We start from the raw sequence: 27,465 nt of genomic DNA, 5'->3' as shown, positions 1-27,465 counted from the left end.
ATATTTACATAGGAAAGTGACCAAGTGAATGCATTTGTTCTTTCCCTGCCCAGTCTTACAGCCTTAGAAATGGAGCATTTGTGTAGCTATCTGTTTCACTGGGGCACTGATGAAAAGAGGCACTAGGTCCAAGTGTTTTATTTTTTCCTTGCTTCATTTAGCATTTTGCTAGGATCTCTTTGATCTCTGTCATTTCCAGTTTTCTCTGAAAATTGTGTTAGATTTAAAATGCAGATGAGTAGGTGACTTGTGTGTGTTCCGCATTTGAAGGTAGATCAGGAGGCTGATACTGCAGCAGTTTGATACACAATTCTTATCTGCAGCTTTATCCCCCAGCTGTTCTTGCTCTTTCATTTCCTTTGCTGATCCTACAGTGGCAGTTATCTCCCAGGCTGGGCAAGCACCAGTGACTGGAATAATCAATATACACTTGGAAATAAATGCGGCCTTTTGGTGCTTTGGCCCTTGAGGAGAGCCAATAGGATAGGAGAATACTTTTGATTACTTTTGTGGTGGGCTGGGTTTGTTTTCATTTTCTACATCAGGAGATGCTGGATAAAGTTGTTTCTTTCCCTCAAATAGCCAAATCTTCTTAGACAGACCAGCAGCATTGTCCATTTAAATCTGTCAAGCCTGGGGCTTGTCCTTGTTTGTCACTTTGAGGCTCCTGCCCTGTTGCTGAGTATTTAAAGCACTGTGTGAGTGGCACATGCCTTCAGCTTTGAAGACATCTTGTAACACCTCCTAGGAGTAGGTGTTCAAATGGAACAGAAAACGTTGCGAAGCAGAATGTCTGTGGTGGAGCCTGAACTTGTTCCCATGGCTTGTATGCATGATTGGTGCCACCATCTGACAACTCAAGTGAGAATTGGTTTAACAAACTTAAAAATGTGTTTTTTCATGATGACATGTGCTAAACACACGGAGTTGTACAGCTGAGCTCTAATGGAGCAAAAAGTGAACTGACAGTCTACAAAACTGCTCATGAAAATTATTTTTAGGGTATTTATTATATTCCTGAATCTCAGATGCTACTCTACAATACTTCCTGATTAGTGACTAGATGCATCTGAAATTTGCATTTTAAATGGTTGTGTTCATAATTTTCCTCAGCCTGTATGTCTCTCTTTAAGAAAAGAATGATGTTTTTCTATAGATACTAACTAGAACCCAGTTTTTAAAATGTTTTAAATGTATTGAAGAGCTTAAGGGGCTTTTTATCCCCTTCGGCAGCGACTGCTCACTTGAATTTCTGTACCTGATCCTGGATTCTTTTGTCTCCAACTGTTTGAGGTTGTGAAAAGCAAATAGTCCTGGTATTGGGGACTCATGAAATCAGTTGTGTTTTGATCCTGTGGTGGCAGATCAGAACAGTGACTGGAATAAGGCAAAATCTAGGAACAGCTATTTCTGTCTAGAAGTAGATTGTCAGCCTCTGTGGAGTAATTAATTTAGAATGGTGATGTTCAAATGTTACTGCCCTTTATAAATAAAATATAGGAGAATACTCAACAGAGTAGAATTATTCTGTTTGTACCTGCTGGATTTACTGGTTTGCATGAGTTCGTGTCAGCCTGCACGCAGTGTTGGGAGCTGCCTGTTGGCTCCACTGCAGCTGGACCTCATGCAGAGAAGAGCAGAAAGCTTTTTTTTTCTCTCTTCAGCTGAACTGTAATTACACTGTTAGTCTCTAAAACCTCTTATTTAAATAATTTGTCTCTGGAATTCATGCTTTCTCCATGGAGCCAACCTACTTCTTGCTCTAACTTGTACTAAAACTCTACAGGTTTACGTGGGGGAAGGGGGTGTGGGTAGTGCTGCTGTTATGCAAAATTGTTTCCCTTGGGAGGAAAGGGGGGAATTCTTCATGAGTTATGTATGAGACAGCAGGTTCCACTAATCATAGCAGCTCTGCTAGTACTGAAGACTTGTAGTATGAGCTAGTCAGCCCTCTGGTTTGTGAGAAATTGGCACAAAATTTTAAATTCTTGCAACTCTTGCTGAGCTTGAGTTTTTCCATTTTAAGTCCTGATGTACAGTAAAATTTTTAGGGTTTTTTTTGTTACCTATACTTCTTTAGCATAAGTATGAAAACGATACTTAACCGTTTGATCTGTTTTTTACTTGCTGCTGTTAACAATAGATTATGGTCTGTTTGGAAAGAACTGTGCTTAGATTCCTGGTCTAAGTGGATTTATTTTAGAATAAGTAGGATTTTCAGCTGAAGAAGTGTGTACCTTTTGTGAGTACCTCTGGAAAATCTTCCACTTTTGCTCAAGAGGTATTTCCCTGAGCTCCTGTGCAGTTCAAGTTTTGTGCTCTAATCTTTACTACTTCTGGGGGCACAACTAATCAAGGAAATTTGATTAGTGGGGAGGGAAACAGGGACTCAAAGCGCATCCTACAGTTGCAGAAGGGAAAAGAACCAAATGCAAGGAAGAAGATGAGGAGAAAGTGGCACCCAAGGACTGTGAACACTTTTAAAGATGAAATTTGGCATTTAAAATGTGCTTTTCCCCAACCTTGTCTTTGAATAATGCTTGAATTTTGGTGACATGAACATCAGTTTGATAAATTTGCCTTGTCCAGGCTATATCAGGGGAACCTGTTGTGCATATATTTCACAGCTAAATTTTGTTTCTGTAATGTTCTACATGTCCACAAAGACTACTTGAACAAGATGTATCCTTAAGCCTGGAAGTGCTCAAGCATGGGCTGGCAGTTCAGCTCCCTGCTGACCACTGGAATGGAGGAAGCAGAAGTTGCTTCTGCTTCCTCCTTGCCTTCACTTCTGTCCCTATTTCTTAAAATATATTTTGCACTACCACCTCTGCCCTACCTCTCCTGAAACTATAGTTTGTCAAAAATGGTGTGGATTTGTCTATTTTGACTGTTTATGTCAGGGTGTTTAAACTTTCTTCCAGCCTCAAGCTGTCTTGGTGTTTCCTTACACTTTACTAAGAAGAGATAACATTCCTCATTTTTCTTCCCTGAAAATTGACTGTAAGGTTTAGATTGTCACTTGCCCTCTGCCAGAATGGGCAGCTGAAGACTCTTGTGACTCTCCCTAAAATCACTGAATTGCTTCGTTTGGAAAAGACCCCTAAGATCATCATGTCCAACCTTCCTACTTAGAAAAATTCGGATTGAAACCAACAACTTTCTTTGCAGGGTCACAAAAGATAAAGATAACCAAAGTGATTATAGTTGACCCACATTTCCTGATTTCCACCCTTCCCATTACAGCTTGTTGTGTCTGGAAATCTTGCAAACTGTTACCTTTGCTCTCTTTAGGTAATGTAAAAAGGAAAGGCATAAGTAAAAAGGCTTCCAGCATTTCTATAAACTTTGTTGAGCCTTCTTTCCTTTGAAAAGTTTGTGTTTCAGTCCACCTGTCTCTATTTGGATTACAAACACCTGCATGATGTCGCAGTAAGATTAGAGGCACTGTTGATTCTATTTGCATGATGAGTAATAAATTCCCCCTAAAGCTTGTTTGTTGAGAAGAAAACATTATTTTTATCATTCCAGAAGGGCTGAAGTTATTAAACATCGGGCAATATGTTGATAAAAGAGCTGCTCTACAGGCTGGTCAGCTATTGAAAAAGATCTGGAGGTGACACAGTTGTGCTGCAGGTTGAAATTCTGTGGACCCCAAGGGTATTTTTCTGAACCCTTTGGGGCTCCCTAGTTTAAAATCCTCACAAAGAAAATACTCTTACACAGATTTCCAAGTTTGCTTTGACTCTAGCTGGATTTAGCTGTTCTTGGGCAGAATTGCAGTCAAAACTAAATTAAAGTCTGACCATACCTAATGAAAATCTTCTAAAAGCTCCTTTTTTCCCTCACTCATTGTTCCCAAAACTCCCAGTTTACTAACTGGGATGGAGAGGCCATCATCCAAATGGGTGAAAACGAACTTGCGTCTTAATAGCAGGGATCAAGTAACACTCCTGGGGGGTGCTTGGGTTTGCCAAGGTTTTTCAGCCCCCACAGACAGATTTGAGCTGACCTTTCACGTGGCCCTTGTACTGTGCTGCCAGCTAGCTGTATTAGTCAGCTTTCTCCCACTCACTGTTGGTTGCCACAGATAATACTCAGTTTATTGTACCTTTATAATGAATTATGTATTATGCTTTAAAGTTTCTTCGATGGAAGTAAATTCTACTCTTCCCAGTGTTCTGGGAATAGTTCCTGTCTGAAGTGAATTATGCCATTTTCACAATTAAAATAAAAAGAAAACTGGTTACACATAGGTTTTTCCATTGTTATTCTCTGTGCTCTGAATATTTGCCATTCTAGATTGGACTAGATGTACCCCTCCAATGCTGACTGTGTTGGTCAGATGTTTAGCCCTGGACATCATCTTCCTCTTTGTGTAAGGTGTTGGCTTCCTTCAGTCAGGCTGGAGTGACTCACTCTGCTGGAGGCTGTGTCTGGGTATTGGTGGCCACACCTTTTGTGCATCTTTCTAAACCCATTGTGAATCCATCTGTACATTACAGCATAAAAACGTCGTAACATAAACACGTACTGTGTGGAATAAAGTCACTTGCTTCATTTGAAATGTGCTACCTTGGAGTTTTACTGATTTTTCTCTTTTCTTTTCTCCCCATCTCCTTGCAAGACACTATATGAAAACATCTCTCCTGTACCTCTCCTGGGGAGAATTGATTTGCAAATGTCTTCTTGTCTCAGTTTCTTTTTTTTCTGAGAAGGAGATAGGGAGAGTCTGATCTCTTATAGTCCAAAACTCATTCCATGCTTTGTTTTATCTTGGCTCTTTTTGCAACTCTTTTAGTTCATTTTAACCCATTCCAAAGAATGCTAAATGTAAGTACTCAGAATATGGAGGAGCTGACAGAAATTTAGTGTCAAAATATTTGTTTGTTTCATTCTTATGAGAAACAGGTAATGTTTCTAATTTATTTTCAGATTGCTGTCCCTTTGATTGTGTTATAATTGTTGAGGAGTAATAGTTTAAAATCCTTAGCTTCATACAATCACAGTTCCTTGGGGTTTTTAGCTGTGTTTTTCCTCACACGTGTGATTTTCCATATTGTATTTAGTCTCACATTTATCACTTGGCCTTTTAGTATTACAAGTTATTAGTGTAACTGATGAATTTTAGGGTTTGAGTACATTTTGTCACTCTCTTGATGAACTTTGCCACTTCACCTCTCCGTTACTTTCTTGGATGGCTCCTGAAGCTGCAGCCAGTCCTGAGATCCTGTGGCACAGCCTCCCTGTGCTGCAGACACTGACCTTTTGGTTTCTTTTTTAACCACCACGGGTGAGGTTCTTGTGTTGTTAATGAGCACATTTGTGGAGACAGGTAGCCAGAAGTTGAATTGTTGGGTTTTTAAATGAAGCAGCTCAAATAAACCCTTGAAAAGCCTTGTGACTATTTCCAGTTTATCACAATGAGTCATTCATCTGCCCTCTATACGGAGTTACATTTTCATTCTCTCCTGCCACTGATTAAGTGGAGGTCTGAGGTGATGATTGCTTTTTGCTTTTATAGCTTTGCCAGAAGAGCCCAGCCTCCAAACAGCTGCCTGAGTCAACTTAATTGGATATTTGCTGTACTTCCAGGGAGGTTTTATGGCTATGGTCTGGCAATATGGCTGCAAAGCAAGCTGGGACCAAACCAGCATCTGTCATCTCATCATATGTATTTTAAAGTCTTTAGATAAGACCTGGTTCTGGTTGGTGAGTACATCCCTGAGCTGGCTTCCACATATTGTGGTCTTCCCAGAGCTCCACTGTTGGGAATCTTTTTGGATGCATCCACACTAATGCGTGGTCTGAAAATCCCATTTTGTTGTGTGGGAATGATTGACCCTTTGTCAGGGCCCTGGGGGGAATTTTCTGTGGCCAAGGCATTGATCTCCTGATTGGAATCTCCCAGTATGGGAGAGTTTTAATGCCTTAGCTTTTATTGTGACTTACAATGGAGATACCATGCTGCTATAATGTACTTGGAAGCTTAAAATTAGTCTGTGGTCAAATAATACACCCTCGGGTGTCAGTGACCTGCATTGTGATATTCCTTCCAGGTTACTGCAAGGGAGCCATGATGAGTTCTATTCTTGTTCTAATTTGTTCTTGACCTGGAACAATTCTTCTAATTTGAGACACTAATTAGGAGATGGTTTTAGTTATCTCTGATCTTTTCCATAAAGAATTTTGTGTCTCAGCTGTCTTGACTTTAAGATTTTGGAGCAAGTTACTGCTTTTGGCATTTCATATCTGCATTTCTGCATTATTCATATAAGGAGACTCTTGGATTTTTTTGTTCTTGCCTGCAAGCCAAGAGAGCAGCAGTAGAATTTTATTGTTGATATAGCTGGTTTTCTAATAGTATGTTATATATATAAAAAAAAAGGCAGCATTTATCACTTTCATATTTCTTGTTCTTCTGAGATAATGTAAGTAGTGTCTCTTTTTAAATTAAAAAAAAATTAATCCCGTATTAGGATACTGGTTTTCTTCCTGACCCTGAGTAACCCTTGGACAACTGTTTCTTAGCCCAATCCATGGCATAGTGAGCTCCAAGAGACTAGTATAGGCTCAGTCTCTTTATGAGACAAAGTTCTACTCTAACTTTTTGTGAGTAAATGGCAGTTAAATGCTTTATTTTCCTTTTATGGAGAGAATTAGACATGAACAAATACTATTTTATTAGTTCTGAAGTGAAAGAGGAACTTCATTACACAAGGGGATTTTTTAAGCATTTCTTTGATGTGCAGATGTTACCCCCTCTTTATTTTTTTATTCTTCTCATTTTCCCCTCTCCCCTCCCTTCTAGTGTGTACTTCAGCAGTTTACTTTCAGTAATCCCCCACAGCTGTGATTTTGGACTTTTTCTGAGGTAGAATGAAAATTAAAGTTGCTTTGGAGTTCTTTGGCCTTGTACTTTCCAGTTGAAGTCAGCTTAAAAGCAATGTTTTAGCATGAATGGATGTCACAGACCATCAGCAGCTATGGCACAGGTGTGGTCCTTGCTGTGCAGTGTCATCTTTCCTTCTCCTTTCCAAAAGAGGAGATTATTGATGTCTTTCCACTTTTTGCTATTCACAATGATGTGTGGTGCTTAGACAATTGCCATTTAGTTCTGATAGCTTTTGTTGTTTTAGAGGAATGATCCTTATCCTTTGCCATCTGATTCCATGTCTGTGGTTCAGATGCCCTTCTCTCCAGCTCCTCTCTCCATCAGCAGTTATCAAAGCCTGTTCTTTTCTCATTCTCTGAGGAGTGTGTGTTTTTACAGGCTTGGGTGGGAGGGTGTTTTTCTTTTCTCTTTGAAAAAAAAGGCTAAGCTTTCCTGTTTGTCCAGAAATTGCTGAGCTTTTTATGGTTAAATTGAGGCCACTGTGACTCCAGAATTTGTTATTCCGGACTTAGGAGTACAGAATTGTGCATGTTCCATTCTGTATCCTACTGGTTCTCCACTAATTGAACCTTCATTTAATGATGAGTTTGGAGAAGAAAGAAAAATGGATTAATGTTGGAATAAATTATAGCTTTTTTGACTCAGGCCTGTTATGACCCAAAAATGGGCTAAACTTAAATGTCATTAAAAGATTTCTGGGGTATAATAGTTCATTATACTGTAGCATCCTGAAAACAATCATACATTTCTTCTGAAAGTTATCATGGATTGAAGATCAGCATGAGATGTTGGTATACTAACCCCACTCTGTTTTTAGAGAATTTGATGTGTTTGCCCTACTGAGTTTTGCATATGCTAAAGGCACGAGTCAGTGGGAGAGACTGAGGAAGCTTTGTGCTGGAGAGGCTGGAATATTGGCACTTGTGTAAAAGATGGGATAAGTAGATTGCCCAAGTCTTCATCATCAAATTACTTAAGATACAATATTAAGAATATTGACATACAAGTTGTCATTATCAAAGACCTATGGAAATCTGGAAAAGAAATAAAGGGTTTATAACTGAAACCAGCTATTTGGGAAACTAGTTTTGGAAAGATCACTGAGCATAACTAGTTGGTGCAGTTTGGTTCTACTGACTTTCAAAATTTAGAATAATTGCTCAGAACAGCCTATGAAGCAAAGTTTAAATTGTGATTAAATTGTAAGATTAAATTGTGATTAAATGTATTTTCATAGAGGTTAGTTAACTGTAAAATCCACTGAAATCTGTTTTTCCTGTATGTTTTTTAATATATATTTTATTTCATGTATTTGCCTTGGTGACTGGGGTTTTTTGACATTAAGGTTTGCTTCTTGCAGGCCCAGAAGTTTGGATTCAGTGTTAGTCATGGTTTTGGTGAACAAAGATCTTTCAGTACAGTTGTTATTTGAAATCTTTTTCTTTTAGTAGAACCTGGCCAGGCGGGAATGACCAGAGTTGCATCTCTTAACACCTCCAAAGGTGGCTTGAACAGTATGTAAGAATGGACTGTTTGAGCTCTCTTTGAACTTTGGGTTATTAGTGCAACACTAGCATAATCCTTGGGTTTTTGTTATTGCTGTTGTTTTTAAACCAGCCAGGTTGGGTTTTTTTTATTGGCTTTCTTTTGAAGTGTAACTGATGACCTACACCCATCCATTGAAACACAGGTGCAAGAAATAGCAATGTGCCCTCTCAAGCCTGTAAAAAGCAAGTCCCCTAAAAATCTTTTTTGCATTAAATGGCCTCTTTATTATCCTTTCTTTCTCCCCCATTCAGTGTTACATGAGAAGGGAAATCACTGCTGTTCATGTAGTGTTGTACAGTAAAGCTTTATCTCTTTTCTCCTTATTGGGTTCTGTGAGATTGCAGACATCCTGTGAGATGTTTGTGATTTTAGGGTTCTAGAGCCAGTGGCACAAACTGCCCCCAGCGTGGTCTGGTCTGTCACACTCGGGTTTGCAGGCTCATGGGGTGCTTTACACTGTGCAAATGGGACAGGAATGAGTCAGAGATGTTCAACACTGGGATCAGAAACCATTTGCAAGTGTCTTCCTCTTGTGTGTGCATGTCCCGCTAGCAGCAAGGAAGTGGGGACAACTTTGCAGTTACAGGAAAATGAGGAGAGTTCCCTTTTCTGTTAAATATTCTCTCTCTGAAGATCAGCCAGACTAAATACCTATCACTTTCCTCTTCAATTCAAGATGTTGCTAGACATAAGTCAGTAAAAATATTAAATAAACTAATCAAAAAATGCACTGATTAAAACCATCCCTCTGCAGGTGACAAATCTCTGATAAGTATCATTGCAGTTCCTCAGTGGTAAATTAGTGGTTTAAATACCTTAAACAGTATTTTTTATATTGTAGAAAACTGAGCTCATGTCACACTGAACCAAAATGTTGTTGGCTCTATGCACTGAAATTGCCTTGATTTGTACTGGCAAAGAAAAGCTTCATTAATTTATCTTTATTTTAGTCAATGCTGCTTTATAAGTGAATTTCTAATCTAGTTGTGAAAGTGTCTTGTTTTAAGCAACAGTTTGATTACATGCAGTTGGATTAAAAATCTGACAGCAAAAATTTGTTTTTACCAGGATAGTAAAATTACAGTATTGGCACTGCTGTTCTTTTTGTGGGGATGGGATTGTTGGTGTAGCTCTGCAGAACTGAGGGTATTGGATCTCCCCTTCTGGCTTTCCCCAGGGAGCCATCCCAAAATGAAATGGTGATAAGAGCTTTTGGAAGATCTGCATGTCTTTCCCACAAACGAGAGTTAAATGTAACATTTTAAATAAATAGATAAGAGGTGGGACAGCAAGTCCTGCATAGGTACAAACAGAGCTGAGGCAATAAAGAGCTTTGTGTGGAGACCGACCAAATTCCTAATTGTGGCTGTGTCTGTATAATGCAACACAAAATCATGAGGGCTGTGAGAGTGTAAGCAAGCTTTTTGTAGGCTGAATTAAGACATGTTTTAAAGTCATTGGCCAAGAGCAGATGCATGGGAACTGTGCTCTGACACTTACAGAGTAATTAGTCTGAACTGACAGGTGAACCTGCTCAGTAAGAGATTGGATCTTGTGGCACATCTTTTTTTTCCCTTTCTCAGGTCTTTCCATAACTGTCTTAAAGTGCTGCTATATCATCACATCGAACTTCTGATCTGATTTAGGGAGACTGAGGCTTTTACTGTCCTGCAGCATAAGGCCACTTTTTTCTGGGGAAAAGTTAGGAGCTGTTATCTGTTTGAAAAACAATTTTCCACTTATCTTACAGCTACCAGTCTTTTTAATTCCTTGGATGGTTTCTTGCTTACCTCTGTTTCCCTTAACAGTATTACTTAATCCTAAGGCATCATCCTGAGCCTATTTAGTGCTAAAATCCAACAAGCTTTTCTTACTTTTTTTTCCTTTCTATTTTTTTTCTTAAGTTTCCTTACTGTTGATTCTTGTCCAGCTTCCACTGAGGCAGGAGGACAGTAGCCACCATAACCACTCTCTTGTATATTTGAGGCTGTTTCATACCTTCCCAATAGTCATATGCCAATATTCATATCCTGAAGACATAGAAAAAAGAGTTGAGGGATGGTTCCATGCTGCATCTCTTTAATACTCTGTCTTAGAGTGAGGTTAAAATTGTCTCTTCCTGTGACTCCTTTCTGTCAGACTGGTCACAGATGCAAATTGCTACTTCATGTATATCCACCCCGTAGGAAAAATCAATGTGCAGCCTCTGGTCATGTGCAGGTTTAAGATCTTTTTCAAATGGTTTGCTGTTTACTCGCTGCATTCCCAGTTAAAGCATTTGGAAATGGTACTGCCTGCAGTCTCAGTAAATTAGTCTGTAATATTCTGCAATATATACAAATTACACTGATATATTACTTACTGTTTATGTAGTAGGAATTTAGAGATGCCTGATTCTCCCTTCCAGTATGTTCTGTTAGAATTGGTTAAATAGGTACAAGTCTACCAAAATATTGACTTAAAGCTATGGTGAACCTTGCAAAGCCCTGATTCTAGGAAATTGGCCTCCTGTTATCTCTGATTTCATGCTTTTTCCATCTGTCTCAAAATGAAGAGATTAGGGCTGATCCTAGCTATGTGTGTGAGGCAGATTATGGTAATCTTATTATTCTGATCTCATTACATTTAATCTCTAGATTTGAAAATGTCCTGGCTTTAACCCTTTCTTCAACAGCTACAAAAAAAGTAATGAAAAAAGGTGTTTGAGGTGTGTTCTACAAATGTCAGATTAAATGTTTATTTTATCCTGAAATAGTAAAGCACTCTAAGACTTTGCTACTTGGAGTCATACACTTTGATGGTGTTGGTTTGTTGTTTGGGAGGTTTTATTGGTTGGATTTGTTTTGGGGTTTTTTTTTTTGTTTTTGTTTGTTTGTTTGGGGTATTTTGTCTTAACAGGCAGTCTAAAATGATGGGTAAATCAACTCAATCTTTTGAGTTACAAAGGATGCAATTCACATATGACAACAAATTAGTAGTAGATATTACAGTGCAGAAGATTGGGAAATTCTTAGTTCCCAATAGGTCAGAATTATTTTATTTACTAGCTTTCCTGAAACAAAATAGGATTTTACAGAGTTTTGTCTCAGTGTTTGACACACAAAAATATAAAACTTCATGGCGTGTCTCATCTTCTTACAAGAACATGGAAGTTAATGCAAAATGCTGGAAAGTATGTAGCTGGGTAGTTAAGATGCAGAAGAAACAAATAGAGCACAAAATTCCGTGGTTTTTCCTTATGTACAGCTTCATTCTGGTTAGTGGCAAGTAATTTCAGTTTTAACTGTCTGTAAAGGGTTAATTCTGTAGTTTGTGACAGAGGAGACTTCTGCACTGGACTAACATATTTTACTGAGCAAACATTGTCAGGTGGACTTTGAAGATTACAAGAGCTCTTTGTTTGAAACCTGGGAAGGAAGGTCTGCCCTCTCTACACTGTTTTGGGCATCAATTATGAAACAAGGGGTATTGCTTCTTTAGGTCTGGAAATGAAAAGAAAGCAAAAGGACAGCTGCTGCTGGTGGGAGGTAAAAAGCAAATGTCATTTTCTGTCTTTAAGATTGGTATTTTATTGTAACTCCTGTTTGAGTGGATTCATGGGATAATTGAGATTTTATTGTACTACACTGATAGAGTTATGGATTAGATAGTGTAGAGAATTCTTTTAAAAGCATTTGGGTATTACTCTGAGTATTCTACTGGTTATATTTAACATGGAGCATATTTGCCAGTTCCCATTCTGAAGCTACATTTGGAGAAAGAGATGTAATAGTACTTTGAGGCTGGGATAGGAAGAAGCAAGTTCTTGTCCTCCTGTGTTTGGTCTGTCATTTTTATAGGTAATCTAAATGGTGCCTTTCTGTACAGTGGTGTTTATTGTTACACCAGGTTTTGAGAGAATCTGAAATGCTGGAACATAAGTGAAGTTGCTACCTGAACTCCAGCTGGTTGGTGTGTCTGACTCTAATCAGGCCTTATTTTTTTGTGCAGTACAGGGACCATTTGAGTTTCTCCTCTAGTTGTAATTCCTGTGCTCTGTGGAAACGGAATTTACCCAAGTAATGGAACTTCACTGAGACTGAGTGTGTTGGAAAAAATGGAGCCCTTGAAAATGATGTATGTTTGTTTTTTACTTTCACTCTGACCTGTCTTGACAGACTCCTCAAACACTTGGGCCAGCATAGCATGGGGATAGAGAGTAAGAGTTGATAATGAATAGCTGGAGGGAAGAAAATACAGGGAGAAGCTGAACTTAGCTCTGTCACAAACTCTGCTTGTGGAGTTGTGTCTTGGGGACATGCCTGAGCTTTACAGACCGGACACTCTGTGTGAAGTGTCACTCGTGTTGTGGTAGCACAGACATTCCTAGAGTTGCACTGTGAACTGGACAAGGGTTTGGTGGGCTTTGGGTTTGGTTTTGTTGTGGGTTTGTTTTGGGTTTTCTTGTGTTCAGTGGCTTTTTTTGTTTTGGCTTGGTTTTTTTGGACTTGTGTGGGAGTTTACTTTCTTTGTAAGGTTGTTTTGATTTGATAGAAAGTAGTTGTGCTGGGTGCACTCCCATGCAAGCTGGATCAGCCACCCCAAGCTGATGTGGATGGCAGTCTCCATTCCTGCCCTGGGGCTGTGCATTTGGGCAAGTCTCACAATGGCAAAGCAGCCTTTTCTTTTTGTAACTTGAGTTGGGTTTTTTTTTTTCTGCAGTTCTCAAGAACTCTTTAAAAACTTGCCTAACCAAAAATGCTACTTCTATTGTGCATTCGCACTGGGTGGTGATGGTTGTTTTGCTTTAAGTGCTGAGTTGCTGGCAGTGTTTTAATATATTTTTAGATAACAGTGAAGTATTTGTTTTTTCAAATGAGAGGTAGGAAATTGCAAAGAATAAAGAATTGCATGAGCTGGCTCAGTGATAGCAAGCCTGTTCCATTTGGGGTAGTGGAGGAGGAAAGGGGAATAGATGGTGAGGTAAGAGCTGTTGCTGTGACACTCTCCTGGTAATAACTTCAGCAAGGAGCTGTCAAGGGTGGAAGGAAAAATAAAGATGTTGAGAATTCGTTGACTTTGACACTTGATAATGAATCATATCTCCTCTGTTGTAAGGGGAGGATAATTCAAATAAGCACCAGTGAACCCTTCGTGTGGCAAATACAAAGCTTTTCTTCTTTTCTCCCTTGAACTTGGTTCTTGGCAAAGCAGAGCGTAGATTTCAGTCTTTTTGAGGCAGGGCTTGGCTCTGTCAACAAGATCCGTAAGACTCCTGCACAAAATTGTAGCAAACAGAATTGTTGAAGCCCTTGATTGATGAGGCAAATCTTTAATTTGTGGTGTCTCTTGGTGTAAGGCAGCTGCAATAAGCCTTGCATCTGAACGCCTCATATAGCCTGGAGATTGGATGATGATTTTTCATAACACAGTAGAAAAGTAATGAGGCTTTTTAGATTACTTTAAATACTATTTTCTGATCTAACTTTCACTAGTTATTCTCTTCCATTTTGTGTCTGAAGACTTCGTAATAAAAATCTTTGTCCTTACATCCCACAAGCATTTATATAATTTTGTTTTCCATCAATATGCCTGGGAAATTTTATGGCCCCAGCCAGATTATGCTTTTCCAAAGGTGCAGGTGCAACTGCAGTTGCCCATCCTAACAATAATAGGAAAATGTATTTTTATAAATTTAATTATTATCTTGAAATATATTGAAACATGTATTTTATAGGTATGTATTTAAAGAGGTTTATTTGCACAGACTGACAGTAGTTGATGGGGAGGGGTTTTCAGACCCTGTGTAGGATCTCTTGACACTTGGATCTTTTAGCACTTTGCAACAATTGCTCAAAAAATGGTGTGTGGTCCTTTTAAAAGGAATTTTCATTTTTCACCTTAAAATGAAATTTCAACACCCTTTGTTTCACTCTTCTCAGTATGATGGGGTCTGAAATGCACGGATGGGGAGGTCAGGATGTATTTTGAAATTGGGGAAAATGCAGTTCAAATACATGGTGATAATACTATTCTTAGATCACTGAGGCTGTAAAAACTTCTTTAGAGCTAAAAGGAAATGGCAACTTGATCTTCATCGGCCAGTGATGAGCCTTTGCAGGTGGGGCCTGACCTGGGTGACATTTGGGGCAGCTCTCTCAGGGTAATGAAACCTGGGCTTTCCCTTCCTCTGTACTTTCCGATGCAAATTGCAGAGTATGCCCCGGGGACAGGCAGAAAAGTCCATGTGGGCCTTAGGTGTGAAAGAAATTAGTAAATAGTGATTATCAAATTGTGATTGTTCAGTTGCTGCAGAGAGGTTATTGAAGTTAGCACTCACTTGATGTTATGTATCTAAAAGGTGTGAGGTTTGTGCACATGTAATTTCCATCACCATAAAGCCCTGCTTTCTCCTGTGTGTAATTTGCATTGTGTGTAGGATGGAAGAGATGAGTTTTGCTTTGCACCTGGGTGATGTAACCTGTAAAGAATTAAATTTGTCAGAAGGACCAGCAGCTGTCATTGTTGACAGTATAGAGCACAAAAAGAGACTTGATGGATGAGCCCACCAGCATTTCTTGTGTGTCCCTGAACTTTTGAGCTGTTTCATGCGTGAAGTCTGAGCTTTTTCTATCTATGCTGCAGAAATCTTTAGATGTGTCTTGCCAACATCCATTAGCTTGACCTAGCTGGCTGACATGAAGGTATGGCTGACCTGACTCTCCATCTTTATCCATTAAAGGTCCCAACTTGTATACAGTTTGAAAAAAAAAAAACAGTCTTAATACTTGTTCAAATAAGCCTGTCATCAGAAAACACAAATACATCCTAGGTCTCAGCTGAGTCACTTGCTCCTGCTTCCCCAATTCCCTTCCTCGTACTTGCAGTCAGTGAGTTCTGAATTTTTGTTGCCCCAGAGAAGGACTACACCACGTGCTCCTTCTTGAGCTCTTGTCCCTTTCTTCCCCTAATTTGTTGTGTTTAAATCTTCAAGCAAGTGGAACTGTTCTCGCATGTGTACATTTAGGGGTGGATTGCTGCAAGAATTTTGGAGAAGCCTTTTGTGTCCTTTGAAACTGGAACCAAGGGTGTTTGCGTCATGGCAGTGCCCACTCCAGCAGTCCTGCCCTATTCCTTTCCTTCCTGTCTCCTCTGTTGCTTCGCTCCCAGAGCTGTGGCTTGCACTTTCTGTGGAGCCAAGCAAGGAGGTGAGAAATACAGCACCTCCCTAAACTCTTCTGCTCATCAGCGTGGGGAACTAAGCAGGTGCCTGGGGAGCACAGGTGGGAGGGTGCAGCCATTGCATAAACCAGCTCACAGAGCTGCTGCCAAACTTGGAGCCACCCCAAACTGAGCGTGTGGCCTCTGTAGCTGGGTGGGAATTCCTGCTCAGAAGTATGAATTCCCAAGTAAGGTTGTTAATTCCAAGTTCAAGATGTGTGCAGTACCAGTATTAACAGTGATTGCTGACTGTGTTGAGAGATGCCTGCAGTTATCCTTATTTCAGAATAAAGGCATAAATCAACTAGATTTTGGCTTATGGTTCTATATTTAGTGGAATAAGTTTTTATCCCTTTCAAGGCATGACTTAACTGTGGATTTTGAGGACCATCAATAAGAGATGCACAAAAGTTCAGTAGTATAATAACTACAGTGTTGCATATCTTTTTCAAATACGATTTTCAATATGTCCTATCTGATGTAATTAACCTAGGAAACTTTGTCCTGTAGATAATTAGTTGTCAAATATAATTCTTAGACTCTTTCTGACAAAGACCTGAGTAAGACTTTCACATGCTGTAAAATTTATAATGCTATAATATATTAAGCAATCAATATTAAATAAGAATATATGCTAGTAGAATCCTAAAGCTTTTAAAATTTTAAAACCATTTCTAAAACCTAAAATTTTAAAACCAAATGAAGCAAAGTTGAGGTTTTTATTGCTGTTAACTTGTCTGCAGTGTAAAATGAATGTGTACTGAGTACTGTAATAAAACAGTTTAAACAAAACCAGGCATATAGAGAAAAAAAATTTAAAGGTTATCTGTCTTCTAAATGTATGCCAATGTGCTGAAAGCCTTTTTGCCCCCCCCCCCCCCCCCTTACTTACATTACTGTCATTAATAGGAGAAATCTGCCTGTTTTGATCCCTGGAAACATGTTGGACCCTTTCCACGTGCATTTGCAATAGCCTTTTCACTGGAAAAAAACAGAGCAGCTGCAGCTCAAGTTAATATGCTTCCTTTGGACACAAAAACTTAAAGTTGGTGCTTTGAACTCATGGAAGGTTTTTTTAAGGCCTTTGTGGGGTTGTACCTTTTCTTAGCGTGTTTTAAAAATGCAGCAACTTAGGTTTCTAATTGTACTTCCCACAGAAACGCAGTTGGGGTTTGGACAACCTTTACATTCTTTTCCTTAATTTTTGCTTTGTAGCAAGCAGCGTTGGTATGTGGCTTGCTCCTTACCAGACTGTCTGGTGATCAGTGCAAAGCATGTATGTTTTTTCTTTTAACTTTTTCCAGGTTTTCTAGGTACATCATGTTGTTAGTCACTCCTACTTACCAGTGCATCCTGGGTTATCAATCCTGGTTGTCATAGTTTCATTGAATATCCTGAGTTGGAAGGGACCCACAAGAATCATCAAGTCCAGCTCCTGACCCTGCACAGGACAACTCCAAGAGTCACAGCAGGTGCCTGAGGGCATGGTCCAAAGCTCCTTGAACTGTGTCCACTGTCATTGTCAGTCTGTTTACAAGCAGAGTGACCTCATTTAGGTGACACCTCCTGTCATGATGAGTTGAAGACATGTGAAAGCAGGAAGGTGTTCAACAAGGATCAAAGAAGTGTCAGAGTTGTAGGCAGAAATAATCAACTGCACCAATGCAGGACAGGGAGCAACTCATTTGGTATCAGTTCCTCTAAACATACCCCAAACATTACAGTGGAAAATTGGTTGAAATCACAGTGATTTCATATTGAGCTGTTCAGACAGGACTGTAATACCTGCCCACCATGCAAAGTAATTCTTCCACTCGGTGCATGTGAGGCTGTGGCTGGGGAATACTGTACTTTGATGTCCACAGGGCTGCTGCAAAACTGCCCTCTGGTCATATAGCCTAAATTTCTGATCAAAGATTTAGTTCAGGTTGTCCCACTAATAATCATCATTCCTCCCACACAGCTTTTCCAGCACTGGGGTCGAGGTGTCTTATGTAGTGTGGTATTTTTACAGGATGCCAAGTGTTCATAATTAGTTTGCCTCCCTTAAAGTGTCCTGTTGGACTTTACTTGCTGTTATTTATGTACATCACAGCCCCGCTGTTGTGTACAAGCATTAGAATGGTTGTAATGGAGAATGTCCTACATGAAGCAGTTGCTGGATGTCACTCCAAAAATAATTATTCCTATATGGTTAAAAGTGATACATAAATTGTTGAGTTTCTGTGCTAGGGAAAGTGGTAATTAAGAGTGAAAGTAGTGGAGTGGAGTGTTGAGTTTGATGGTTTCTTGGGCAGTGAAGTGTAGCAGAGGTAATGGTACACACACTCTATTTAGAATAGAAAGAACAACTGTCCTAATTTCAGCATTTTTTTCTTTCATTCTTCATGGAGTAATTTTGAGAATTTTATATCTGTAGAAATTTGGGGTACCAAGCATGAATTGATCAAGGGCTGGCTGGTTGTTAGTGGTGAGCTATCCAGTGCTTCATGTACACCTTCCCTTGTCCTCCAGTGAATGTTCTGGTCCTTGACCGTGGTGTGTTCAAAGGCGACTTGTGGGACAGCCAGACAGGAGCTCTGCCTTCTGATGCTGCCTCTGCTTTATAAATAGAGGCATTGTCCATGTCTCTGGTGTATCTGCTTCCTCCTGAGATGGTGAGAAATACGATCTCCAGCATTGCATTTTAGTGGGAGATAGCAGGACAAACTAGGACACATGCAAATAGGAGTAGGAACTGCTGGGTATTCAAGTAGAATTGTTATGCAAAGCAGGTTACGGAATGGATTTTGCAAGCTGTGAATGTCTGACCTATAGGCTGTCAGGCATGTGTATTTCCCCAGGGTATTTTCAATTTTACTGTAGTGATCAGCTTCATTTGTATTGTAAAGCTCTAAAAGGACAAGCACATGCTATGATTGCTTGTTGTTCTTCATTATCTTTTTCAGTTTTTGATCCACACTATCAAGTCCTGGCTTACAACAGAGCCAGCACAATGAGAGAAGTGCAGAAAGTGAGAAATGTATAATTTGGATATGTTTTGCAAACTGCCACAAACCCACTGCTGATATTTCTGCTTTTTCTCTGTTAAGCTCGAAAACAATTCTGAAACACTCTCATTGGAGTGTTTAATAGTCCTTTTTTATTATTTTCTGCTAGTGACTTTCAACTTTCATCCCTCAGAGTTTATGCCAAGAGCTCTTACAAAAACCTCACAATTCATGAAAGGTCTGAAAGGTTGTAGTTGGTTGTACTTGGATAAATATATGATAACAGATGTTTTTTATGCTTGGTGTCCATGTTGCTAAACTTGAAGTTGTAGTTTGAAACAGCCCTTTTAAGATGGCCTGGAATTTATACCACTGGTGTTAGCAGCAGATATAGGAATAGAAACCAGGAGACCTTACTCTGACCTGTAAGTAAAAAGACTTCTTTCAAACTTTTTCTTCTCAAAATTGAGGGTTTATTTAGGTGCTTAAAGCAATATGTGCTCTGTTCTATATGTACACATGTGCATATATGCACTTGGGTTGTTTTGGGGTCTGGTTTTGGATTTTGAACCTTTCCCAGATAGAGTAGGTTTGACCTCAGAATTCAAGGCTGTTTTCTTTCCTTGGGGAAAAAAGAGGGAGAATTGCATAGAGCTCTCTAGTCTTCAGCACATGACCTGTTCTTCAGTTTGTGCTTCACCAATGGTGGTTTTGCTGGCATCCTGTTTAATCTTAAATTAAGCAATTCTAAATAAAACCACAGTGAATAACTCCTTCACAAGCAAATGCCCATCCCTACTAATACCTGAGTGAATTAATCCACGCTGCACAACACAAAACCGACCAAATGTTGTGCTCTTCAGGGTTTCCAAATTTGGTCTGGATTGGGTTTGAGATTAAGGAAGGATGTTTTGTCTTCTGTTTCCGTGATAACATCCTGAGCACTACAGCTCGTTATAAAAGGCGGCTGGTCCTGGTCTTTAGTCACTGTAAACTAATCCTTGGTCTTTTGGGGAAAAACAACACTCCCCTTCCTCTTTTGAAGAAATTGCACTTGTGAATCCCTGAGCATTCTGCTCTCCACATATTAGGGCCAAGCTGTGGAGCTCAAGCTGTGCTAACAAGCTTTTTACTGGTTTGCACTCCATTTTGATCAGGCACTGGAATGAAACTGCATTCCTTGCAGCATCAAATGTTGAAGTAGTCCTTACATTATGGAGTTTGTCAGAATTAGTGTTTACTTAAGTACCATAAAAGTTGCTGGATATAAAATTAATCTCATTTCTGAGTCCCTGCTGTTTCAGAAACACTTGGGGGTCTTTGAGATGTGGAAAGCCTAATTAGAAGTGAGCTGTAGCTACTTCAAGCTCTGTAAAGTGGTTTTTATTTGAGTTGTAAAATCACTAATACTTATTTTTTGCTTCAGGCTGCTATGCTTTCTGTTAGGGAGATTTTCCATCAACCATTTTGAAAACAGGTTATTTGTGGTATCTACAGCTTAACCTTTATAAAGGTGATAGTAGTAGCACGACTAATTTGAAGGTAATTCTGTAGTCACTGGGGCTGACTACTCTCTATCCACCACAAGAGCAGAGGTAGAAATGGCACATTTGTTCTATTACCTCCATGTGTTTGTGCTGGTGGAAGCCTCCTACCCAAGAATGCAAGACTATAGCAAAGTTTCTTGAACTTGATTGATTCCTTCCAGGATCTCCATTAGATATTTTGTAGCTCACTGCAGTATACTTCAAAATACTGGGTTTTTCCTCCCATCTTTGTGCCACGTGAACCGAAAAAGGTGATCCATAGGGAATGAGAATTGTTGTCTAGATTGGTCTTTTTTTGCTTCTCTTTTTCCAATTATACTTAATAAAAAACTCTTCACAGTTGAAGACTTTTGCCAGAGGGGACATGGTAGTACCAGACTGGTAAGGCCTGGGAGGAAGGGTAAGTTAGTCTGTGCTGAGTTCTGTCCTTGGGGCTAAGACTTGACATACCTCAGCTAACATAAAGTTGTGTCAAGTATTCTTGTGTTACCTACAAAAATATATAAAAGGTGGTTTTGTAAAAGGTTGAATGCTAATTCCTTCTCCAGTCCTCTCTTTGGAATTTTCTTTGTTACAACAGATTTTACTGTGCTTGCCAGCCAGTGCAGCTGTGGATTTCTTGATGACTTTAGTCAGTGCTCCTATGGATTTGAGTTTGGCATGGTGAATTACATGGAATTGTAGTGACAACTTGTCTTTATCTCATGCAGTTAAAAATAACACCATTTCTTGTACTCTTACCTAGCTACTTCTCCCTATCAACCCTTTCAGAAGTTTAGGGTAATTCTGAATTTATCTGCAAGTGTTTATATTGCACAAACCTCCAGTGGTGAGTAGTTTTGTATAGCAGATATGGAGGGCAATATTGTTTAGGGTTTGGAAAGAGAAGCTTAGATCCTAGAGTAAGGGATGTAAGGCCTTGTCCTGTGACTATTTGTTGGTTTGTTGTCTCAGCTTTGTAATGTATTTTCCTTTGGAGGAGTTTCCAGGATCCTTCAAGATGAATGGATGTAACTTAGACATAATTTCTTTGCAAAGAAACTGATGACAGCAGTTGGTAATCCAGATACCAGCCTTCTGCTTTGAAAAGCTTCAAAATTTTCTCTTCTGGACTCTGCTTCCAGCTGTTTGGCTGTTGTGGTAAAAGGCTTTGGGTGTGCATGTGCAAAGTCCGTGTGTGTTGAAGCAGCACTGTCACTTCAGGTAAGGCTTCTGACAAAAGCACCACTGAGGTGTGGGGAAGAAAGACCCTTGGACTTCATTGTGGTGGACAGACTTTCCAAATTACTTTGAGTTTGTGTTTTGTGCTCTTCTTGTGCCTTTAAAAATCTGTGGGTGGAAGAAGTGTTTCTGTAGTTATAATGGGAACTAGGGAGAGTGAGAATAAAAACCTGTATCCATAACACATTACTGCATTATAGAGCAATCTACATCCATTATTTAGGTATTATATTATAATACTTGGTAGCTGAGTGCAATTTAAGGAACAATCTTTCTCTAGCTGTTTTCACTAATACTTGCTCAGTGGTTGTTAAGCATTTCCACAGCTTCTTATGTCTACCTAGAGAACAAGTATGCACAGTCTTAAAAGATGCCCAAATGTGGTACTGTAGACTTTGTTCTGAAAAATGTGGATATTTTGCATTTCCTATGTGTTATGATAAATTGAATTTAAGGAAAAGCCTAAAATATTTCAGCAGTTACGTGATCTTGAGTCACCCTTATTGTCCAATGTATCTTTATGTAGTGAAAGTTTGCAGTTAAAATTAACTCTTCTCTGTGTGATGAGTAAATCAAGAACAGAAAAACTAATTTGGCCCAGTCTGAGTCACAGTGTCATTTTGATGGGCAGTTTTCCCCAGGTTTCCTTAAGATGTCATTCCTGCCTCACAACCACCTTGGTGACACAGCCAGAGGCAGGATTCATTTGTTCAACACGAGGATGAGACAGGAGCTGCAGGTAACCAAGCCATGTCTTGGGTTGTCTTTGCAAAACCCTGAAGAAATGAATTTGACTATCCTGTGGTGCCATTTACAATAAATTTGCAGATGTGAGACATGACACCTCACATTGTAAAACTGTAAAAGGCTTATTGAACCACAGCAAGGGACTGAATAAGGAAAAAAGGGACAGCACTGGTGCTTAGCTGCAGCCAGAGGCACATTGCCCACACCTGTGACAACCCCAGTAGATGCTTTTGGTAAGTCAGCCCCAATATGTGCTGTTGGTAAGCCATCCCAAATACATGGTATTGGTAAGCCAACCCCCTGGGAAGCTGACCCATCCCACACTTGTGCAGATGTCACTCTTCAGACCCAGCTCCTCCTTCGTTCCCCCTCTCAGAGTCTGTACAGTCCTTTGTGCTCAAACTCTTCTGATGGTTGGAGATCAACTTTCAACATTACAAAACTTACATATAAAAGAACCAGATCTGAACAGATCTTCTTACATTCAACATTTGCGAGAGCCAATACTACGCTATCCATTTATTACACAGAGAACAAAAATGTTTTTTATTGGGCTGTGGTGGTAAACTTGCTTTGTTGAATTCAGACAGTTTCCATTGAAACAGTTTTTACTTGCTGGTTTATATCTAGTTTGTAACTCTCAGAGCAGAAAAGAAGCCATTTTTCTGTAATGAAAAGCAGTGTTAAACCACCTCTGCTTTAACACCCTCTCTGAGGGTGAGAACCCTGCTGCCAAGGGCCGTTCCATCCTGGGACAAGTAATTTCCAGGCTTAGAAATTCAATTGCAGAAGTGCTCCCTTTGAAACATTTGTTCACTTAAGAAATTTGAATTCCTGCCCTAGTTTGAGAGTTGTGAGTGCTTTCCTTGGATTTTTTAGACTTTGGGAATGTTTTTAATGTACTGCTTTGGGTTTTTTGTGACATTGTCAGTGTGATTTTTTGGAAGAGAAAAACTACATTGGCAATAACAGGTGCTACTGCAGCAGTTGTGTTACACTTTCTGTTTCAGTTAGCACAGTAAGAGTCCCAAAACCTTGGAGTTCAGGGAAAAGAGGAGCTTCAGCCAAAACTCAGAGCCCGCTCTGAATACATTTTTTGGGGGGTTGCCTCTCCAAAACCGAAGCATGCTGATTAATTTGGCTAAATTCACAGCACATAATACTCAAGGCATTTTATTTATTTTTGTGTTTGCTTATGGGTGTCAGCTTGAGAGCTAAGCCAAATCTGCTTGTTGTGTTCCAGTTTAGTGCCTGTGTGTTCCTGAAAGTGGTTTGGTTTTGAGAGGTTTGAGACTGGTATACAATTCCCATGGGTGTGCTTGGAAATACTTACTAGGTATGGAATTGAGCACGGCTGGGGATGGTTGCTATGTGTGAAATGTTCTGGCTGAAGCTTGGGAACTGCCTTGCTGCAACTCTTCTGCGGTGCCTCTTCCCCATTTCCATGGGAACAGATGGGCTTTTGTTGGTAAGAGCTGTCATCAAACTGGGAAACTGCGGGGCACAGTTGAGCCACTCTTACTGTAAAACAGGGCTGATTGCGGGCTGAGGACATCACATGGCAGCATGGCTTCAAATGGAGGGGATAAAAATACCCTTCCTCCTTCCTCCTCTCGGGCACAGACGCCCCAGTGTGAAAGGAAGAGTCGCTCTGCCATAGACCTGGTTGGATCTATGGCAGCTGTGGGATTGGATGCAGGGGAACGCTTTAGCTTTTGACCTACCCAAAGAGAAGCAGTTCTCATCAGTTGATCTAAAACAAAGTGTTTCAGCTTTTTTGCAGATGTTGAAGGCTGTCCAGTTTGGAGCAGTGAATCTTTAGTTTAATTTTGTTACTTAATTTATTTGTCTTTTTGTTTTATACTTGGCGAATTATTCAAAGCAAAATCTAGTGATGTATGTGGTACTTAGATTAAATTTTGTAGTTTTGGTAAGTCCAGGGAAATCTTACTGCAATTCAGTTAAGAATCATTATTTTTCTTAGAGGCATAGCACTGCGTTTTAAAAATATCCAGATGATAAATTTCAATATGGCTTATTATCTGGAAGTCACTTGGAAGTATAGAATAGATGAACTTACTTTGTGCTTTTCATAAAAACGTTTTGCAGTAAAATGGTTTAATTACTTAAAGTCAGTTCTTTCATTTCAGTGGATTTATGATTTAAAATAAAGAGAGCACTGTCGATGTAAACATCAAAGACAGATACATCAATGCGCAAGATTCCTATGTGTATTTTTTCCTATGTTACTTTTTAGTTACATTTCACTAAAGGATGTTAGTGGCATCATTTTTTTTGAAAGCTGAAATTTTACAGGACTGTTAGTTTTCATGATAATAGCTCCATAACTTCATAGGAACTACCAGAATTCCAGCCTTGTGCATGTGACTGCAAAGTTGTCCTGAATTTAAGGCACTTCAGTACAAGTCAGTTTTGCTTGGCTAAGCATTGGTGGCAGCTTCAGGGGTGTCTGACACTGTCAGAAGAAGTGGTTTTGTAGATCTGTGTTGTGGAGATGACTCCTGCTGAAATGAATCAGGAACGTGGAGCTTTGGAAAGCAAACAGTGTGTCCTGTTCTCTCTGGAAGAGCAGAAAGGGGAACCCAGCGGTGTTTAAGGGTGAGTGTGTGTGTGTGTGTGTGTGTGTGTGAGCTCTCAGGTCTATAACCAGGGCATGGATCCTTGGCTGCCCGCCAGGGTGTGAATGGAGCTGTGACAGCTCGTTAAAATGATCCTAGAAAGGACAACGGGCTGGGTGTGAGGCAGGAAAAGGTCTTGGGAGCAAACACAGCCGCTCAGGGGGGAGCTGTGGAGGGCTCATTACTACAGCAGAAGTCCCCTGAACAGGTTGGATGTGCAGATATATAGGCAGTTACCTTACCCTGCCTTTAATCAGCTATTTTTTTATTCTGGTCACAAAGCTTTAATGCGTCCCTCAGCACTGCTCTCTTGCTGGCGTTTGGCTTCAGGCCAGACATTAATGAGTACCCCAAGCCCGATGTGATTTGGCTCCTCCAAATCTATTAGCATATCTTCAGAGCAAGATAAAACTCATTAAAATAATTTACATTTGGGTGTTAGAATTTCTGATAACTTTTTAATACCTACTGCCAAACCCCCAAAACTGTGGCACTGTTGTTCAGGTGAAAAAACAATTTACCCATTCTTTCTGGGAGAAGAACAGACTGCCAGATCGCTTAACTGCTTTCTAATGGTGATGGTCTGTAGCACATGAGCTTATCAAAGCTCATGGGAGATATCTCTGATAAAGGAATGCACACCGTTGTGTAAGATTTGGTTTATTAGAAATCATATTAAAATATGCTGTGCTTGAATTGTATTCTATTGTGCAGGACTCTAGTGAAGGCAGCTTGAGGTACAGAACAGCCCCAAATTGCTGATTCTTGGAAGCTATGTGCTGAAATCTTTACATGACTGAGTTACAGATCTTCTCTTCAGCTCATGCCCTCCCAGGTCTTGGCGCAGTTCACTTTTTGATGCACCTATTTTTGATCTCTGTTGTCCTTGTTCAGTATCCCAGAACTCCTGCTGGTGTCTCTGCCTGTATTTCATGTTGAGGAATCAATCCCTGCCCAGGTCCCAGTCCTGCAATTCCAAGGCAGTCCAGCAGACATCAGCTGATCCAGGGCAGCTCTCCATGTGGGAGCTCTTACCTCAGAGCCTGTAACAGAGCCATGCTTGAACTGCTTATGACCTGTGTTCAAATTATCCCAACTGAAAGACTGAGAATTCTGCTGTGTGCTGGAGCAGTGCTTGTACATAAATGCATGGAAGCCCAAAGTAGTAACTGCACAAAGGACAGTTTGAATGTTTCATCCACATGTAAGTACTTGGGATCTTTGAAGTGTTAAAGCCTCTTCAGCTGAAAATATCCAGAAATGGGCCTTAAAGAGGCCAAAAAATCTTTGCTCACCTGAGTTCTGTAGATGTGGCCCTGCTGCTATGCTAGCTCCCCAGTGGAAGTGCTGGCACGTGGGGAATGTACATCCCATCAGCCTCTTCCCTTGGGAGTGAAGGAACATCCAGATAACTATTATTCCCTGTAATTTGCTGAGGATGCTCACATTTTGCTCTCTTTCCTTTGCCACATTTCATTTCGGTAGGTTTTGAGGTTTTTATCTGTCATACATAGCCGTCAGCAGTGAGGCAGATTTAGGGTGGTGGTGTGTCACAGTTTTGAAAGGCAGCAAGCAGTGATCTTTAGAGTTTAATTTTCTGATGCACTTCAGTCAACTGTAAGAATGAGACATGCACTTGCAAATTCTTGTCTGCTTTTACTTTCTCTTTCTTTTTTTTTTAATTTCCTTTCACCACCCTTGAAATAAAGAAACGTAATGGCATAGCAAAAGAGTTTGAGGGTTTTTGGATATCTTCACCTTAACTCTGTGTGTGTAGTATGTGATATCTGGATTTGCATTTGTGTTTCTTTCTCTTTGCATTTCCTCATCTTCCTGCATTCAGGCAATGCTAATCATGTGATACTTTTGTGATCTGAGGATTTTTTTTTTTTGTGTGTGTTGACAAACACAAAAGTCATCTTGAGGAGAGGTCATTTCAAACAATAGCATGGCTTTATTTACAGAACATAATACAATATTGGAGAGATTGCTTTCAGGGCAGAGTCAGTGCACCAGGCTTGGCTATTGCACCGTACCAGTTAACAGAAGTTCAATGAAAAATAAAGCAGCAAAGTTTTTAGAGCAAGTATGCTTTGAAATATCAATTTGTGCTTTTTAAAACTACCTTTTCATGTGGCTCCTCTCTTGTGACTCCTGATCTTTTGTTCACTTTTGAAATTACAGCGAGAAAAGTATCCCCTTCAAAAATAAAAAGAAGGAACTTTATTCATCTACATTTGCTGTTTGAATGTGTTTAATGCAAAAACTGCTCAACACAAATGGGAAGGATTAACCAGGTACCTTCATCATTCTTGCTTGTATCTTGAATGTATCTCAAGCTTAATTTTTGTTTGCTTCTTTCCTCCAGGTTTTGAATGAAGAATGCGATCAGAATTGGTACAAGGCAGAACTCAATGGAAAAGACGGCTTCATTCCCAAGAACTACATAGAAATGAAACCCCATCCGTAAGTAGATCTTATGGGATTGGCTGTCTTGGTGTTACTCTGGGCATCCTCACAAACAGAAGGATGGTTTTCTGCTAAAATTTTACCAGCTCTACTCAAGTGTATGGACAGATAAAGGACTCCTGATGAGTTGTGTGTCTCTGGCTGTAGTGTTTGCTTTTACTCCTTTCATAGTAGCTGCATAGCAGGATGTTTTGGGAGGCTTTTCTGGT

At 39.8% G+C, this 27,465-nt stretch overlaps 1 protein-coding gene across 2 annotated transcripts in view; it reads left to right on the top strand.

Annotated features, from left to right (window-relative positions):
- Positions 1-27,465, top strand: part of GRB2 (growth factor receptor bound protein 2) — a 50,636-nt gene that overhangs the window by 12,246 nt on the left and 10,925 nt on the right. Inside the window, exons 1-2 of one of the 2 annotated variants that reach the window (XM_085556857.1) lie at positions 11,820-11,970; positions 27,156-27,253. In XM_085556857.1, coding sequence (XP_085412983.1) covers positions 11,932-11,970; positions 27,156-27,253 — 137 coding nt within the window. In that variant the 5' untranslated portion in view covers positions 11,820-11,931. Of the gene's footprint in view, positions 1-11,819; positions 11,971-27,155; positions 27,254-27,465 lie in introns of those variants that run through there. The other variant, XM_021554434.3, reaches the window with a different exon arrangement.

This window comes from Lonchura striata, chromosome 18 (genome assembly GCF_050655825.1).
Source record: "Lonchura striata isolate lonStrDom1 chromosome 18, ASM5065582v1, whole genome shotgun sequence".
Lineage (NCBI taxonomy): Eukaryota > Metazoa > Chordata > Aves > Passeriformes > Estrildidae > Lonchura > Lonchura striata.
This window is presented reverse-complemented; position numbering and strand designations above follow the sequence as displayed.